General features: G+C 48.5%; 1 protein-coding gene across 1 annotated transcript; it reads left to right on the top strand.

The window, feature by feature from the left end:
- The first annotated feature begins 4 nt into the window (after nucleotides 1-4).
- GUCA1B (guanylate cyclase activator 1B) lies at nucleotides 5-17,289 on the top strand. The gene is made up of 6 exons (XM_082639762.1): nucleotides 5-78; nucleotides 6,443-6,773; nucleotides 13,349-13,498; nucleotides 14,886-15,006; nucleotides 15,714-15,886; nucleotides 16,873-17,289. Exons 2-5 carry the CDS (start codon nucleotides 6,567-6,569, stop codon nucleotides 15,839-15,841), a joined length of 606 nt encoding a protein of 201 aa, XP_082495888.1. The 5' UTR covers nucleotides 5-78; nucleotides 6,443-6,566; the 3' UTR covers nucleotides 15,842-15,886; nucleotides 16,873-17,289.
- The last annotated feature ends 455 nt before the right edge of the window (nucleotides 17,290-17,744 follow it).

The following is a 17,744-nucleotide window of genomic DNA, read 5'->3' as shown; positions in this document are numbered from 1 at the left end:
AAATTTGATGATACTGCAGATGCTTGTGTGCTGTACTGTTTAAAAACCAGCTGGAAAGGACTTCAGGGTATCTCTAAGGTGAGGATAACACCTTACAGTGGTTGCAAAATTTAATTTAGATGAGAAAACATGTAGCATGCTTATTATAACCACCATACATTATGCCAAGCATTTACAGATATTATCTTATTTAATCTTTATAACAACCCAATAAAGTAGTTACTATTATCCCCATTTTATAAGAGAGAAAACTAAGTTTGACTTGCCCGCTCAATTGCCCTTTCAGTTGACAGATGAAACTGAGACAAAAAGGTGAAACTGATTTGTCTGAGTTCAGGTTAGTGAAGACAGAGCCTCAGAACCTAATTTTTAAAGGCTAGGATGTACTCAAATGCCCACACATTAAATGCAGACTATTCAAACCTAAAATCCAGATTTATTTCCCCTTGCACATTAGCAAAGTGTGCTACTCATTTCCCCTAAGGCTTAGAAGTAAAGAGATTGACTGGGGGAAAATAAAGAATAAAAGATGTAAATGTGTATGAATAAAGGCAAGAAGCATAACCCACAGCGCGATCCCTGTGGTCTCAAGGCTGACATTGGTCCTGACTGACTGAGGCAGCAACAGGAGAGTTTAAGCTTCAGCAAGGAGGGGCCTACTGGGTTATAGGAACCCTGGCATGGAGACAGTTAACCCTGGGGCTTTGCGCCAGGCCCATCTCAGGCTCTGCAGACACTGGTTTGTTGCTCACACGCATTTCTTTACCCCTGGAGCCAGGCTTATGGCTGAATGCCTGCGATCCCCAGGGTTCTCTTTGCAAATCCCTGCTCAGTTCCTAACCCTGTCCTCCTTAAAGCATTACTGTTGTTACTCACTTCACACTGTTGTTCTCTGTGGGGTCCTAATCCTCTTAAAAACTGATATATTTATACCTCAACAGCTCAGCAGTATTTAAGGGCAGGTCATGGGCAACTGACCCACATGAAAAGCCAATTGAATTTTAGATTCCTCTGCCAGAGGCTAAATCAAGTTCTGTTTCATTCAAACGGTCTCTTGAGCACAGGTACCCACAGCAGTGGATTGCATATGCTGTCTTCAGGTGTGATGAGATGGGGACAAGTTAGAAAAATCACTGGAGACCTCTTCCAGTGCTAAAATCCCATTATGTTTTCCCATGGACAAATATCTGCTAGGGAATTCCCCGGTGGTCCAGTGGTTAGGACACCGCGCTTCCACTGCAGGGGGCACAGGTTCCATCCCTGGTTGGGGAACTAAGATCCCGCATGCCGCATAGCGCAACAAGGGGGAAAAAAAAAAATCTGCTAACCCAGGCATTCTCAAAGGAATCAAGAGCTGTTGTCTTGTAAAATTAAGAGTAGCACACGTGAATTCAGCTGTGACCGTGTGTCAAGCACTTTGCTCAGTTACTCAACAAGTCTTGTTTCTGCCAAGAACTCCTTGTTTGTGCCAAGCACTGTTCTAGGTTTTGGAAATTCTGCAATGTGTATGTTGAAGTCCCTCTCCTCAAGGATCTTAGATTCTAGTGAGGAAGACATGCTAGGGGAAAAAATAATAATATCATTTCATAAGCAGTTAAGCACTATGAAGCAAATAAAGTAGGATAATGTCAGAATTACTTCAGTAGCTATTTGAGGTGAGGTTGGGAAAGTTCTCTTTCCCAAGGGGAGAATGTCAGGAAGGAGGCAGCCATATGAGGGTCTGGGGAAGAGCATTCCAAGCAGCAGGACCCATCAGTGCTAAGGCCCAGTGAGTGTGGTGTGTCTGTGGATAGGGCAGAGTAACATGAAGATGAAATAGGAGGATCCTAGAGTGCATCACGGCCATGGGAAGGAGTGTGGATTTTATCCTGAGTTTCAGTGGGAAGCCACGGAAGGGTTTGGAGCAGGACAGTGATAGGATCTGATTTACGCTTTAGAACACACTCCTCTGGCTGCTGGGTGTGGACTGGAAGGAGGGAGGTGATGGAAAGGTGGGGGCAGGAAGGCCAGTTAGGACTGCTGCAGTGGACCAGTGAGAGGACGTGGCCTGGACCAGAGCTGCAGAAATGATGGAGGGGATGGGAAGTGGTTGGATTCAGAATAAGTTTGGAGGTGGAGCCGATGGAATGACCTACTAATAGATTGAAATGAGATCTAAGAGAAAGAGAGGACTCAGGGATGACTCCTCATTTTTGGCCTAGGCAGCTAGATAAATGGTGATGCCGTGACTGAAGTTGAGAAGGGTTGAGGAGGGATTTGGGAAGGAAATCAGTACTTTGGCTTCGGCCTTGCTAAGTTTGTGATCTGAGTTGAGCTGTCCAGTAGACAGCTGGGCTCATGAATCTGGAATCTACAAATGGTATGTAATGTTGAGGGTGAATGAGCTCTCTGGGGAGAGCATGTGAGTAGACGGGAGAATGGTACTGAGGACAAGCCTGGGAAGCCCAAGCAGGAAGAGATTTGTTTAAAGGGAGGAGGTGCTGGCAAAGGAGATGTGCAGTCAGTGAGATTGGAGTGAAATCACATGTGGGTCCTTGAAACCTAAGGTGTTTGAAGGAAGAACTCACTTGGTGAGCTGTGCTGAATCTGCTGGCAGGTTGAGTAAGAAAAGTAGGTCATTGGTGACCACTGTAAAGCCTTCTCCATGGAGTGATGGGGATGCGTATCCAATTGGAGTAAGTTGAGGAGAGAATAAGAAATGCAGAGGATGCAAAACAGGTTCAGTTATCTACTGCTACCTTAAAAAATGCCTGACACTTCATGGCTTCATGACAACACCTACTTTGCATGCAGATCTGCAGTTTGGGAATACTATCTGCTCCATTTGGTATCAGCTGGGGTGCTGGAAGGCCAGGCCTGGAGGCATCTACAGGTTCACTGACTCCTTCAGCCTGGTGGTTGAGGCTGACTGTCAGCTGGAAGCCCTGCGTGTGCTCTGGGCTTCCCCACAATATGGTGGCTGCGTTCCCCGGGCAAGTCCCGAGGGAGCGCCAGGCACAAACCCTGTCGCCTTTGATGACCTAGTCTCGGAAGTCACATAGTGTCACTTCTGCCCATTCTCTTCATTGAGTACCATAAAGTCCCATCCAGCTTGAAGAGAGGGAGAAATAGACTCTTCCCCTTGATGGAAGGAACATGGGAGACCACACCTACTGCTGTGCCAGTTTCAGAAAATAACATCTTCCACAAGGGGTTTTGTTGTCACGGGAGCCAAAGTTATGACAGTGGCTGGAGGGGAGTAGGAGTTGGCAGGGCCAGTGGATCCAGTAGGCACAGTACCTAGGGCCCACACTATTTATTTTTCTTTATTTTCTTTTTGGCTGTGTTGGGTCTTCGTTGCTGCACGCGGGCTTTATCTAGTTGCAGTGAGTGGGGGCAACTCTTCATTGCAGTGCGTGGGCTTCTCATTGCAGTGGCTTCTCTTGTTGCGGAGCACAGGCTCTAGGTGCGCGGGCTTCAGTAGTTGTGGCACGTGGGCTCAGTAGTTGTGGCTCTCAGGCTCTAGAGTGCAGGCTCAGTAGTTGTGGTGCATGGGCTTAGTTGCTCCGTGGCATGTGGGATCTTCCCGGACCAGGGCTTGAACCCATGTCCCCTGCATCGGCAGGCGGATTCTTAACCACTGCGCCACCAGGGAAGTCCCTGGGCCCACAATATTTTTAATTTCTTTTAAATGTTTTAATTTTCAAAACCAGAAGAAAGAATTAATATAATGCAACCTGGACTGGACTGGATTATATTCATCTTTTTACCAATGAATGATAGATAAAATAGCACTTTTAATATTTCCTTATTTAATATTTAATTATCAGTATTAATCTTGTGACCCATGAAGGCAAACGTGAGTAGGCCCAAAAAAGTCACAATAGGATCCTGAATGTGGGATCAAGGAAGAATCTTTGTTTTGTTTAATCTTGTTTTCATAAAGGTGATATTAAAGCACATCTGCAAACGGGAATGATCCATTACAGAAGGATAAATGGAGGGTGCAGAATAGAAAGGGATTACTGTGGACATGAAGTGCTTGAGTAGGCAAAGGGAGGTGACATCTAGAAACCAACTGGAGGAGCTGACGGGGAGAAGTGGGAAAGGGACGCTGCGTCCATCGAACCAGGAAGAGGGGCCGGGTATGTGAGCACAGGTGCAGAGAGGTGTGTCTGCTATGGGAGGATGAGGTGGTTGTCAGATGCATCTGCTTCTCTGTGAAGTGAAGGATGTGACAAGGTCATCAGTTGAACGTGGGAGCGAGGGGAAGTTTTGAGGGCAGGAAGCGTGGTGGAAGAGTCATCTTGGGGAGAAGGGACTCAAGTCAGCAGAGGAGAGCGTGCAGTACAACTGTCCGGCATTATTTGAAGTGTGTGCGGCCAGTGTGATTTTCTGACTTTTTCCAGCTGTGTTCAGCCTCGGGTGCAGATGAGGTGTTAGTGCCTAGTTAAGGGGATAGCTGTAGCCAGGGTCAGGTTTTGCCAAGCGAGTAGTTAGAGGGAGAGAGGGGTGCAAAGGTCAAGGTCATGGCAAGGAAATGACGAGTTCTGGGCTGTGTGTAAGGATAAGAAGGAAAGTGAGAATGTGACAGATGCTAAAAAGCGTAGTGATAGATGGGTTGGAAGTCTCAACAGGGCTGGTGCGTTGCTGGAGTGAAGCTGTTAATGTAAGTGAGTGGAAGGAGAGGCGATGACGGTGTTTGAACATTTCAGACCATCAGTAGAGAAATTCATGGTAGCAAGGCCTCCGGTAGACATTCTCAGACTTCACGTGCCGTGGAAGCACCTGGAGAGCTTTTTAAAACACAGACTGTGGCCCCGCAACCCCAAGTTTCAGATTCACTAGGGGAGGAGGGGCCTGAGACTCTGCATTTCTAACAGACTCTCAGATGTTGCAGCTGCTGGCCCAGGGACCACAGTGAATGGGGGCCAAGGTGGGGTGGAAGAAAAGCTCTTGGGAACTGGGGAGATAAGAACCTTTGAGGCCAGAGTGGGAGGGACCAGCTGTCCACCTGATGCTTTGGGACGAATGGTGACATCACCAGTGAATGATGACAATAAGGACAAGTACAAGATGGGAGGGTCAGACGTGGCCTCGAAGGCACTGGCATTTCTGAGGGAGAAAAGAGGAAAGGTAGAGGCAACAGCTGAACAAGGAGGAGACCAGCCTTAACCTCCAGACCCGGAGGCACGTGGGATTTGGGAGAAAAACCCATCGGCACTTGAAAGGATGACAGAGGAAGCGGGGTTCCACCTTCAGGGATGGCAAGGAAATTAGAAGAACTTTGAGAGATTAGGGACGTCTGGAGGCAGGGACCTGAGAGCGAGAGCGAGCGAGAACGAGAGAGAGAGAGAGAGAGAGAGAGAGAGAGAGAGAGAGAGAGAGACTGGAATGTACAAAGCAATTCAGGAATGAACATACAGTGGGAGGCAGGCAGTGCTGCGCCTGAGATTATGAGACACACTGGAAGGACTGCCCCTAAAATCTCAAAAAAAATTAGCGTTCCAGGTTTTCTGATTTCTTAGACGTGTCATTTTTATATTCCATTAACATAAGCATGAGTATATAACTGATTCAAAAACAAATTCGCAGGACGTTCCTGGTGGTCCAGTGGTTAAGACTCCACACTTCTAACACAGGAGATGCAGGTTCGACCCGTGGTTGGGGAGCTAGGATCCTGCGTGCCAAGCGGCATGGCCAAAATAAATAAATAAAAATAATTTTCAAAGCCAAATTCGCATGAACCTTTAATATAAAAGTAAGAGCCTTCAGAGATAAGTTAAGCCACGCTCCCAGATCCTTCTCATGTGTTTATACTTTGGAGAAAAAGTGGGAAGAGCCCTGCTGATAGGTCTTGGATGAAGGGTGTAGGAGGGACGTATTTGTACTTTAAACTGGGAGATGGAGAACTTCCAAGACTCAAGGGTGTGATCTGTAAAGGAGCTTCAGATATGGTGCTGGGGACTGAGCTAGCCTGGGGACAGAAGTGCTCACCCAGAGCCCTTCGCATCATAGATCCTGCTGCTTCTCATTAGGCCAAGTGAAGGGCAAGCCCCAGCTCACCAGTGGTTCTGTTTTATGGGCTAGGAGTTGGCCTTGCTTCCTCTCTGGACTTCAGAGTCTCCTGTATCTCCACGATGGGCCTCCCTGGAGCAGCCTGGTGTCCAACGGAAAGGGACAGGGAGCACGTGTGAGATGGGAGGGTCTCAGCCTGTCTTCTCGACTCCCCCTCCATCTGCCTACTTCTCAGTGTCCTCCCCTTCTCCCTCTTCAGAATCTGCCCGGCAGCTTAGTTGAGTAGTTGATGAGCCTAAAGGGAGGGGTGAGGCTGGGGGAGCTTAGCTGACTGGAGGTCAGACCTTGCAGGGGAATCTTCTAATGACCTTAGGGCGCTTAGCTGGCCTGGTCCCGCCCCCTCGCTGCCAGCCCCCTGCACTGCCCGTCCTGTTCTGTTGGCTAGGAGATGATGAAGAGCCTGGCTAAGAGGAGGAAAGGGAGGAAGAGGGCCCTCGCCTAAGGAATCCATTGGCAGAAGCCCGGGAGGAAGCACAGACCCTTGCTCGCTGACGTCCCCGGGGGCCAGGATGGGGCAGCAGTTCAGCTGGGAGGAGGCAGAGGAGAACGGCGCGATGGACGTGGCGGAGCTGCAGGAGTGGTACAGGAAGTTCCTGGAGGAGTGCCCCAGCGGCACGCTCTTCATGCACGAGTTTAAGCGCTTCTTCAGGGTCGCGGGCAACGAGGAGGCCACCCAGTATGTAGAGGGCATGTTCCGAGCTTTCGACAAGAACGGGGTAAGGCGCCCTGAGGGGGAGGACCGATGGCTCAGGTCTCATCCCGGTGCTAAAGGAGCATCCTCAGTGGGAGCTCCGTTCCCCAGTCCTCCTGCTCTTCCTCTGCTCTTCGTTTCTCTCCATCCCCTCTCGCCCTTTCTGTCTCACTGTTCCCCCCAACTCTTCTCCCCATCATTCCTCTTTCAGTCTTCTCTTCCTCCCCTCCACCTCTCCGCTCTCATGTGACTGGCCTTCTTCCTGAGAGCTGAGGGGAGATTCTGCAGAAAGGCGCACGGTCCAGCCCTCTCTGCGTGTATTTATGGACAGGGCTCCGTAGCCGGAGGACCTGGTTTTTCACACCCACCAGAGCACCCCTCGCTGTAAAGATAAGGGGCTCCAGAGCTGCCCTAAATGGGCGGAGCTATCTTGGAACAGGTCGTGAGCGCCCCCTTGTTGAGGTCCTTCGAATTGAGACCGGTCAGCTCTTCCCACCCAGAAAGCTGGAGGAGGCTCCTTGATGGACTTGGAGGTTGGACGGATTATTGCAAAATCCCCTTTCTACTCTTCAAGCCATAAAAGATTCCATGAAATCATCCATCCACAAGGTTTCTTCCAGCCCTTGGATGGCACCAGGAGCTAAGAAGATAATATATTTTGTAAATGCGCACCTGGGAACTGAATTCAAACATTGAAATCCCCTCATTAGTTAAGGCCATCCAGTCCAGCGCCTCCGCAGTACTCTAAACCATTAGGTTTGCCTCAGATACCTATTTCAGTCCCCCAAATTGAGGGGGAGGTGGGTTGGACCTAGATAATTAATCTGGAGAGAGCGGTGGGTATCCCACTTCTTTGTAGGGGGAGAGCTTCACTTTCTAGAGAGAGTCACTGGGAAGGCTTCTTCAGGTCCCAACCTGACCCTGGTACCGGTCAGTGCACATCTCCTCATCGCCTATAGGGGGCGGGAGGGCGGGGTCAGCGTCATTCCCTGCAACAGAAACCTCCTTGGAGATGAACCTTATCTCGGGGCCCAGAGTGAGCTTCAGCCTTCTCAGAGCTCCTCTCCACAGGCACCTCTGAGGCGGCAGCAGCCCTGGGAGGGAACAGGCAGAGGTTGTTATTGCAGATTCAGTGAATTGATTGACCAAGATCATATACTCAGGGGTCCCGAGTCCCAGGCAAGCGCTCCTGCCCAGAAGGCAGTTTGTTGGGTTTCTTTCAGAGAGAAAATGATTTTTCTAAGTGTTGAATGTCACAAGAAAAGTAAACAAATAGGTCATATATGGCAAGAGTCACTATCATAGATTTATCAATCTTCCTCAAATTCATTTAAAATTCAGTATAATAACAATTCAGGATCTCAAAGGGATTATGAAGCCCCTGGGAATAATATGGCTGACCTCTTATACCTAATCTCCTCCTATAAATCAGCATATAATATTCATCAATTGTTTTTAAAACAACCTTTTAATTTTGGTATGATTTTAAATTTACAGCAAAATTATAATAGTGCAATTAATTCCCATGTACAATTTATCCAAATTCCCCAACTGTTTACATTTTGCCTCATTTGCTTTACCATTCTCTCCGTGTAATGTATTATGTATTTATGTATATATACATACACATAATATATACATATATGTGTATATTGTGCATATAAATATACATACATATTTTTGAGAGAAAATTATAGACATCACAACCTTTTACCCAAGTATTCTAGTGTGTATTTTCTAAGACCAAGGGCATTCTATTAACCTAATAAGTGATCAAACCAGGAAATTCAACAGTAATAAATTCTCTTATCTAATCGACAATCCATATTCAAGTTTGGTCAGTTGTCCTGGTGACATCCATTAAAACCTTTTTTTTTTTTTTCGTTTGATCACACATTGCATTTACTTGTCCTGTCTCTTTCTTAGCCTTTAATTTGGAAACTTTAATCTCAGACTTTCTTTATCTTATTTGACTCTGACATTTTCGAAGACTGCAGACCAGTGATTTGGGTTTGTCCCATGTTGCCTCGTGATGAGATTCAGGTTACACTTCTGGCAGAAATGCCCCAGAAGAGATGCTGTGTCCTCCTGAGTGCATCATGTCATGGGGCACGTGATGTTGGTTTGTCCCATTAGTGGAGCGGTTCACTTCGATCACTTGGATACATGGTGTTCTGCCAGGTTCCACCACTGTAAAGTGACTATTTTTCCTTTGTAATTTATAAGCATCTTATAGGGAGATACTTTGAGACTAAGTAAATTTCCTGTTGCTCATCAAGTGCTCATCCTCTGGGTTTGGCCTCAGCTGATAATTTTGTAACTCCACCGTCCCACCTCTATTTATTACTTGGCCTCCTGCCGTAAGGAAGAGCATTCCAGGCAGGTGTTTTCAGCTCCTCTGTCAGGGACTGAGCCTTCTTTCTTTTCTTTTCCCACTTTGTGTCTCCAAACCTCCACCCGACTCCACTTTCCACCTTGGCACAATCTTTGTATCAGCAAGTCTTGTTTCTAGGCAGTTGGTCTGAGATTTCTGGGGCAAATAAAATCAAAAGAGCTCATAGATCTTGCTCACACGTCAAAATCTGAGGTCGTGGAAACGGGGTTTTGGTGGAGGCAAGGAGGTAGGAGTACCTGGTCTCTGCTGCTGCTGCGCCCCCTCCTGGTGGTGGTAGTAACACTCGTCTCTGGTGCTTGCCTGTGATGCACTGGATGGAAGAAAAGGAAGGATGAAGCTCAAATGTCCTTCGGGATCCTTATGTAAGGAGTGTTGGGGGTCAGGGTTAGTTCACCAGTGCAGCCCATTCAGGGAGAAACAAGGCAGGTAATCCCATAGAGCAGATCACGTTCCTGTCACTTCTGCTCCAGCTCTTGAGTAGACAGGCATTTCCATGATCTTGGGCCCCTGTGGGTAATTGAAGCTGATGAGAGCTGGTGTGCAGTGGATGAGATTAGCCCCAGCTGGAAGCTTTCCAGAGCTGGTCCGGGGGGGGGGGTTTCTATTTCTTTTTTTAAAATTTTTTAATTTTTATTTTATTTATTTATTTTTGGCTGCATCTTGATTGCTGTGTGCGGGCTTTCTCTAGTTGCGGCGAGCAGGGCCTACTCTTTGTTGAGGTGTGCAGTCTTCTCATTGCGGTGGCTTCTCTTGTTGCAGAGCACAGGCTCTAGGCGCGTGGGCTTCAGTAGTTGTGGCACGTGGGCTCAGTAGTTGTGGCTCGTGGGCTCTAGAGCACAGGCTCAGTAGTTTGGCGCACGGGCTTGGTTGCTCTGTGGCATGTGGGATCTTCCCTGACCAGGGCTCGAACCCATGCCCCTTGTCTTGGCAGGTGGATTCTAAACCACTGTGCCACCAGGGAAGTCCCTAGAGTTGGGGGGGTTTGAAGTAAACTCGCAGGGGAGATCACTTGTCAGGAAGGGGCTGCTCTACAGTGGGCCTCAGGTAAGGCGAGGGGTCTTTGTGGAAACCGTATCATGGTGAGACAGGATGTTACAAGAACAGAAGGTTCTAGACAAAGAATGTGGGGGAATCTAGAGATCTGGAGAGTAGGGATTTGTCTGTGGTTTTTTGTTTGTTGTTCTCCCCTTGGTGCTAGACACCAGGTTCATTTTTTAGACAGTAATAGACCTTGCATGGAATAAGACATTTCTCCCAACCTGATGAACTGGAGAAGGCATGTAGCTTGAAAGGCTCTGCCACTTGCTGGGTGGGAATTTCTCGGGCAACTTATTCAACCTCTGAGTCTCTGTCTCCTCATCCATAACATGGGGATGACAGACCTGAGGGAGATGATGTATGTAAAACAGATGATCCATACCAGCCTTTTTTTTTTTTTTTTTTTGCAGTACGCGGGCCTCTCACTGTTGTGTCCTCTCCCGTTGCGGAGCACAGGCTCCGGACGCGCAGGCTCAGCAGCCATGGCTCACGGGCTCAGCCACCCCGCAGCATGTGGGATCTTCCCGGACCGGGGCACGAACCCACGTTCCCTGCATTGGCAGGCGGACTCTCAACCACTGCGCCACCAGGGAAGCCCCCTACCAGCCATTTTGCACACATTTTCCTACCCAATTCTTATTTTAAAAGAAACCTAACATCTATTTTTAGTAAGCTTAATAAATAATAATTACTAATGAAAATAGCCTTTTAAAGAACAACCAATTATCACATTGTACACCTTAATCTTACACAGAGTTCTTTAAAAGGCTATTTTGCAATTATTACCTCAGTAGAGCTGGGGAAGAAAAATTGGACACAAGCCAAATAACCTTCAATGAGCAAACAGAAAGCAAACTAGGGACCATTCATACAATGGTGCACCATACAGTAATAAAAAGGAAGGAACTGTTGATGCATGCAGTGACTGAGATGAATCTGTAGGGCATTGTGCTGAGTGAATAAAAGAGTTACACATTATATGATTCTATTTATATACCGTTCTCAAAGTGAAAATATTATTGTGATGGAGAACAGATCCGTGGTTGTCAAGTGTTACGGTTGGGGGAAAGATGTGACCCTTAAGAGGTAACACAAGAGAGTTTCTTTGTGTTGAGAGCTATTCGTATCTACACGTGATATAATTTTGTAGAACAAGTGGAGAGGGGCAATTCAGGGGTAGGGGATTAAGCGGAACAAACTATTACCTATGAAATAAGCTACAAGGATATACTGTACAACACAGGGAATATAGCCAATATTGTATGCTCCAATAAATGGAGCATAATCTTTAAAAATTATGAATCACTGTATTGTACACCTGGAATTTATATAATATTGTACATCAACTATATTTCAATTAAAAAATTCATAGAGGGGCTTCCCTGGTGGTGCAGTGGTTAAGAATTCGCCTGCCAATGCAGGGGACACGGGTTCGAGCCCTGGTCCGGGAAGATCCCACATGCCGTGGAGCAACAAAGCCTGTGTGCCACAACTACTGAGCCCGCATGCTGCAACTATTGAAGCCGCGTGCCTGTAGCCCGTGCTCTGCAACAAGAGAAGCCACCGCAGTAGCCCCTGCTCACCACAACTAGAGAAAGCCCACGCGCAGCAACGAAGACCCAACGCAGCCAAAAAAAAAAAGACTACTGGTGGGGGGTGAGGAACAACCAGCAACTGCTAAGAATCTACCCTACAGAAATTACCAGAGACATAAGAAAAAATACATATGCACAAAGATGTTCATTGTGTCACATAAAATATCAAAACCATGTTCAGCAAGAGGGACTTCCCAGTATTCCTCTGAAAAAGAAGAAGGAAAGATATGATTTTAAATAAATTTGAAGGCATGGGAAATTTTAAAATAAAAATCCAGGAACTAAAATTATAGCTACAGTCTAACCTCAATTAGGTAAATACATTGTGAGGAGTGTGGAGAACCAGAAGGAATTATATAAAGGATGTTGAATAAAACTCTTCAGGTAGGCTCATCTTATTTTCTTGGTTTTTCATTAGGCTTTTGCTGTTTCCCTCATTTGGGGCCCTGTTCTTCTGTTGCTCAAACCTTGCCCACCCAGGCACCCCTTGAACCGGGGCTGAGTGACCTGACCCAGTGGGACAGTGGGGCTCTGGGCCAGCAATGCCATTTCTGATTACAAAGTCATGGGAATGGGCTTCCCCTCGTGGCGCAGTGGTTAAGAATCCACCTGCCAGTGCAGGGGACACAGGTTCGAGCTCTGGTGCAGGAAGATCCCACATGCCACGGAGCAACTAAGCCTGTGCACCACAACTACTGACCCTGTGCTCTAGAGCCCGCAAGCCACAACTACTGAACTCACGTGTCACAACTACTGAAGCCCGCATGCCTAAAGCCCATGCTCTGCAACAAGAGAAGCCACCACAATGAGAAGCCTGCGCACATCAACGAAGAGCAGCCCCTGCTCATCGCAACAAGAGAAAGCCCGCGAGGAGCAATGAAGACCCAACACAGCCAAAAATAAATAAATAAAATAAATTTTTTAAAAAATTTATATTAAAAAAAAAAAGTCATGGGAATGACAGACACTCCTGGGAGAGAGAACAATTCCAATTTTTGATTTGGAGGGCTGAGATCCTGACCCTGAAATACGTGAGGTCCTGCTTTCTAATTTCCTGTCAAAACTATGTTAGTCTCAAATTCAGACTTAATCATTTCTTCATTGATTCATAAATATTCATGAGACTCTGGGTGGAAGTGGCATTGTGCTAGGCATGGAGGAGGGATAAAGGCAATGTAAACCCCTCTCCTTTCTCCCTGAGCATAGACTGTAGCTAGAGAATGAGACACACGAAACACTTAAGGGTAGAATAGAAGATAGGTGCTGGGAGTGTCAGAAGAGGGAGAGGGAGATCATTGTGGCTGAAGTGGTGTGAGAAGGAAGGCTTCCTGGAGGAGGGGACCCTTGAGTTGAGCCTTGAAGGACAGATAGGAGTGGGTGAGCATGGAGACTGGGAATAGATCCCAGGACAGAGAATAGCACAAGCACAGATGCAGAGGCACACGGAATGCAAGGAGGATGCAAAGCCCTGAGTTTACAGGGATGGTGGCCTAGATTAGGGCTCACACCTGTGCTCCAGGGAGATCCGGCGGCGAGTGGGAGGGAGCCTCACAGCTCGCACTCCCAATGCAGGATGACACCATCGACTTCCTGGAGTATGTGGCAGCCCTGAACCTTGTACTGAGGGGCACCCTGGAGCACAAGCTGAAGTGGACCTTCAAGATCTATGACAAGGACCGCAATGGCTTCATTGACCGCCTGGAGCTGCTGGACATCGTGGAGGTCAGTGTCTGCTCAGGGCGGGGGCGCAGGGCAGGCACCTGGGCATGTGGCCCCGCTGGGGTGTGAGTGCCGGCTGCTGAAGTGGGGGCCCCTGGGGCTGGGGGTGGGAAGGGGCATTGGAACCCTTCAGAGTGTGCTTTCCGACCACAGTGAAATTAAGCTAGAAATCAATTACAAAAAGAATGAGAAAATCCCCATCTGTTTGGAAATTAGGCAATCCACTTCCTAATACTCCATGAATCAAAACAATAATATCACACATACACACAAAGTATTGTGAACTGAATAATAATGCAAACATAACAAAACTTGTGGAATGCAGCTAAAGCTGGACTTGCAGAAACATCGGTAGCCTTAAAAAGTATATACTAGAAAATAAGAGAGGCTGGAAATTCAATGATCCAAGAAGTCATCTCAACAAATTAGAAAAAAGAGTAAATTAAGGCCAAAGAAAGCAGAAGAAAAGAACTAATAAAGAGCAGAAATTAATGAAACAGAACACAAATACATAAGGAAAGTCAACAAAAGCAAAAGTTGGTTCTTTGAAAAGATTAACAAAGCTGATTGACTACTAGCAAGAACAAGCAAGGGGTAAAAAAAAGTACTACAGCTCAGACTCTGCACGAAACCTGCATTAGCCTATTACTCCCCAGAACTGCACTCCGAGGAGGGGATTGTTCATCCATTTTACAGATGAGGAAATCAGCCCGTGGAGGTTGTGTGGTTTGCCCAAGTTCATCCACCAGGAGGTGCTGGGCTGCCTGTAACACCTGAGCCTCCCAGCACCGTGGGGTGCCAGGCGCTGCTTTGTGCCAGGCGCTGCACTGGGCTGTGGGGACCCCGAAGGCACACCTCTGTCCTCAGCCCCAACCAAGGACTAAGGATAATCCTCACATTTGTCTGTCTCTTCCCCGTTTCAGTTCCAAACGTTGCCTCATTGCCAGAAACAGGGCAAGGGAGACACCTGTGCTTTTCCCTCTCCCGTCATCCTATTTCACACACATACACACACATCTATAAATACACTAAAATCTCTTTTCCTCTCTGAATCTCCATTTCTTCCTCTGTAGTGTAGAGTTTAGACCATCACTGTGCCGTCCACATCCCTCCTTAAAGGCTTTGGGTGTCAGCTCTGACACTCACAGTGGAAATGCCAAAGGCGTGGGGCTGAGGCGGTGTGTGAAGCCGGGAACTCCTCGGTTGGAATTAGGCCAATGGGACACTGAGGGAACAGTGGGACCCACGGGTCACTTTTAATTTGGTCCCGTGGTCCTCAGATGCACAGACTGGGGGGCAGTGCTGGGGACGAGCTGCCAAGGGATGTGGGTCCTGGGGAGAGGGCAGGGCATGCAGGGTCTTGTGGATACCACCGGGTTCTCTCCCACAGTCCATCTACAGGCTGAAGAAAGCCTGCAGGGTGGAGATGGAGGCTGAGCAGGACGGCGAGATGCTCACACCTGAGGAGGTCGTGGACAGGATCTTCCTTCTGGTGGATGAGAACGGAGATGGTAACGGGCAGAGAGGATGGTGGGGCGGGTGGGGGGCACGGCACCCACCCTGGATCACCCCACTTTCTTTCCATGTGACCTTAGGCAAGGCCCTTCACCTCCTGACAGTGAGATGGGTGAAGAGGGGAATACATAAAATAACAAGGGTGTCACTAGCATGTGAGGTTTGTAAGAGTGATTAAAACTCCTGTGGGAGTTGCTGATGGAGGCCAGGCAAGCACAGTGGAAGAAGAGAAGCTTTGGAGTCGGGCAGACCAGGGTGCTACATTTACCCTCTCAGCCTGGTCTCAGTTTCCTCACCTGGAAAATGGGGCTAAGAACGGTTGAAAGGAAAAAATGGGGTCATGTACTTAAGAGCCAGCTACTTGGGCTCTCCTCGCCGTAGCTCAGAGCCCCAGCCCCAGGCTGTACAGGGAGGCAGCTGGCTGGGAACACACCCAGAAGAGCCCTCAAGAGCATTCTGAGGGTACCGCGGGCAGAATTAAAATTTAAACTCACTTGCAAATAAAGTCCCTTAAAGAAACCCTTGAAGGTTCCAGGTGACTCCTGGAGAATCAGGGAATCGACAAGGCCCAAGCTTAGGCCCTGCGGCCGCAGGCTCATCTGTGTACAAGGTGTAGGCGCACCCAAGGAGAGAAGGCCTCACCTCTCACCCCCACCCCATTTCTTCCATTCCCCCTGTGACCGTCTCTCCTACCCCTGTGCAGGCCAGCTGTCCCTGAGTGAGTTCACTGAAGGTGCCCGTCGTGACAAGTGGGTGATGAAGATGCTGCAGATGGATGTGAATCCCGGTAGCTGGATCTCTCAGCAAAGGCGGAAAAGTGCCATGTTCTGAGGGCTCCGGGGTCCTGGGAGCCCTCCAAGACTCCAGGCTCACCAGGTTTCCAGAGCAGTGGGAGGGTCCCTGGCTCAGCCTGCTTATGCGCACTCTTATCCTGGCTTGGACTTCCTGGCATCCCCTGTGCAGGGGGTGGGGCTGAGTGGGGAGAGGAGGGGCCGTTGGTCTGAAGTGGCCAACAGGACCCGGTCCATTGGGAGGATTCACAGGGTGGTGAAGGGAACAGGCTTCCTCTCCCCCTTCAGCTGCTCCTGGGAAAGCTAGGCCTTGGCTAGGTGGTTGTGGGGTTTCCACAAATTCCTACATGGTTCATAGCTGGAAGCAGGGAAAACTGAGGGGTAGGGGTTCCATAGATGAAATTAGCAATGAGAATGCCCACACAATGTGAAACTGACTAGTAGAAGGGTGGGGCTGGCAGGTGTTGTTAACTCTGAAGAAAAGGTAGGAACTGGGGAGAAGGGATGGATAATAACTACATCCCCCCAGGATCCTGAGGAATGTTCAGGGGAGGACTCTTGCCTCTTCCTCTCCAAGTTGTCCTTGCCAAGGGTGTCAGGAGGGAAACTTGCAACAAGTAAGGCCGTGGTCTTCCTGCCCTTGTAGGGGGTCAGCTGTGCTTAAAGGGGCTGTTTCAGCTCTGCCCTGGTGCTGCTCCCCAGCCCCTGCTGCCAACCCCTCTCCACCCTCCTCTCCCCCTCCCTAACCCCTCATCCCTCACACTCACCTCTCCAACCCCCACCCCCAGAATGGACCCTCCACAGTTCCCCGTCACAGGCCCACAAGCCAAATGTGTCTCCTTAAAGGATGGAAAAAAAATTTACTCTGTCTCTGGGGAGAACTGGGGCCTGCCAACCTGGGTTCTAGGCCAGGCTTTGCCTCCAACTGCTGTGTGACCCAAGACGGCCATTTCTTTTCCCTAACCTTGGTGTCTCATCTGCACGGTGAGCAGGCTGGGCTAGACAAGCAGTTTTCAGATTATTATTTTTTTAGATGTGGAATTCTTTTTTTTTTTTGGCTGCGCTGCACAGCTTGTAGGACCTTAGTTCCCCGACCAGGGATTGAACCCAGGCCCTCGGCACTGAGAGCATGGAGTCCTAACGACTGGACCGCGAGGGAATTCTCTAGACGTGGAATTACTTTTGTTATACAAACTCTATGTGCAACCCCAGTGCATAAACTAGATTAAAAGGCAGTCACTCTGGGGCTTCCCTGGTGGCGCAGTGGTTAAGAATCCGCCTGCCAATGCGGGGGACATGGGTTCGAGCCCTGGTCCGGGAAGATCCCACATGCCGTGGAGCAACTAAACCCGTGCACCACAACTACTGAGCCTGTGCTCTAGAGCCCGCAAGCTACAACTACTGAGCCCACACGCCACAACTACTGAAGGCCGCTCACCTAGAGCCTGTGCTCCACAACAAGAGAAGCCACTGCAGTGAGAAGCCAACACACCGCAACGAAGAGTAGCCCCCGCGTGCCGCAACGAGAGAAAGCCTGCGCGCAGCAACGAAGATCCAACGCAGCCATAAATAAATAAATTTATTTTAAAAAGAATCTGCCTGCCAATGCAGGGGACACGGGTTCAAGCCTTGGTCCGGGAAGATCCCACATGCCGCGGGGCAACTAAGCCCGTGCACCACAGCTACTGAGCAGCGAAGAGTAGCCTCCTCTTGCTGCAACTAGAGAAAGCCCGCACGCAGCAACGAAGACCCAACGCAGCCAAAAATAAATAAATAAAAGGCAGTCACTCTGGTTGCATGGGGTGCCGAGGAACTCAGAAAAGGAACTCATGTGACTAGATATGTTTCTGTGTTGTATGAAGAATAAAACTAATTTGTAGAGCCTGTGATTTCATGGGCATTATATTCATATAAAGTTTCCTTTAGAAACAAATGTAAGGTAA

The sequence above is a fragment of the Mesoplodon mirus genome, assembly GCF_964341445.2.
Source record: "Mesoplodon mirus genome assembly, chromosome: 12".
Lineage (NCBI taxonomy): Eukaryota > Metazoa > Chordata > Mammalia > Artiodactyla > Ziphiidae > Mesoplodon > Mesoplodon mirus.
Note: the sequence above shows the minus strand (reverse complement) of the source record. Positions and strands in the feature narration are given on the sequence as shown.

Coding starts and splice junctions, on each gene's coding strand:
- GUCA1B (XM_082639762.1), top strand. CDS start 6,567: ATGGGGCAGCAGTTCAGCTGGGAGGAGGCAGAGGAGAACGGCGCGATG. Junction 6,774..13,348: donor GAGCTTTCGACAAGAACGGG/GTAAGGCGCCCT, acceptor CTCCCAATGCAG/GATGACACCATCGACTTCCT. Junction 13,499..14,885: donor AGCTGCTGGACATCGTGGAG/GTCAGTGTCTGC, acceptor TCTCTCCCACAG/TCCATCTACAGGCTGAAGAA.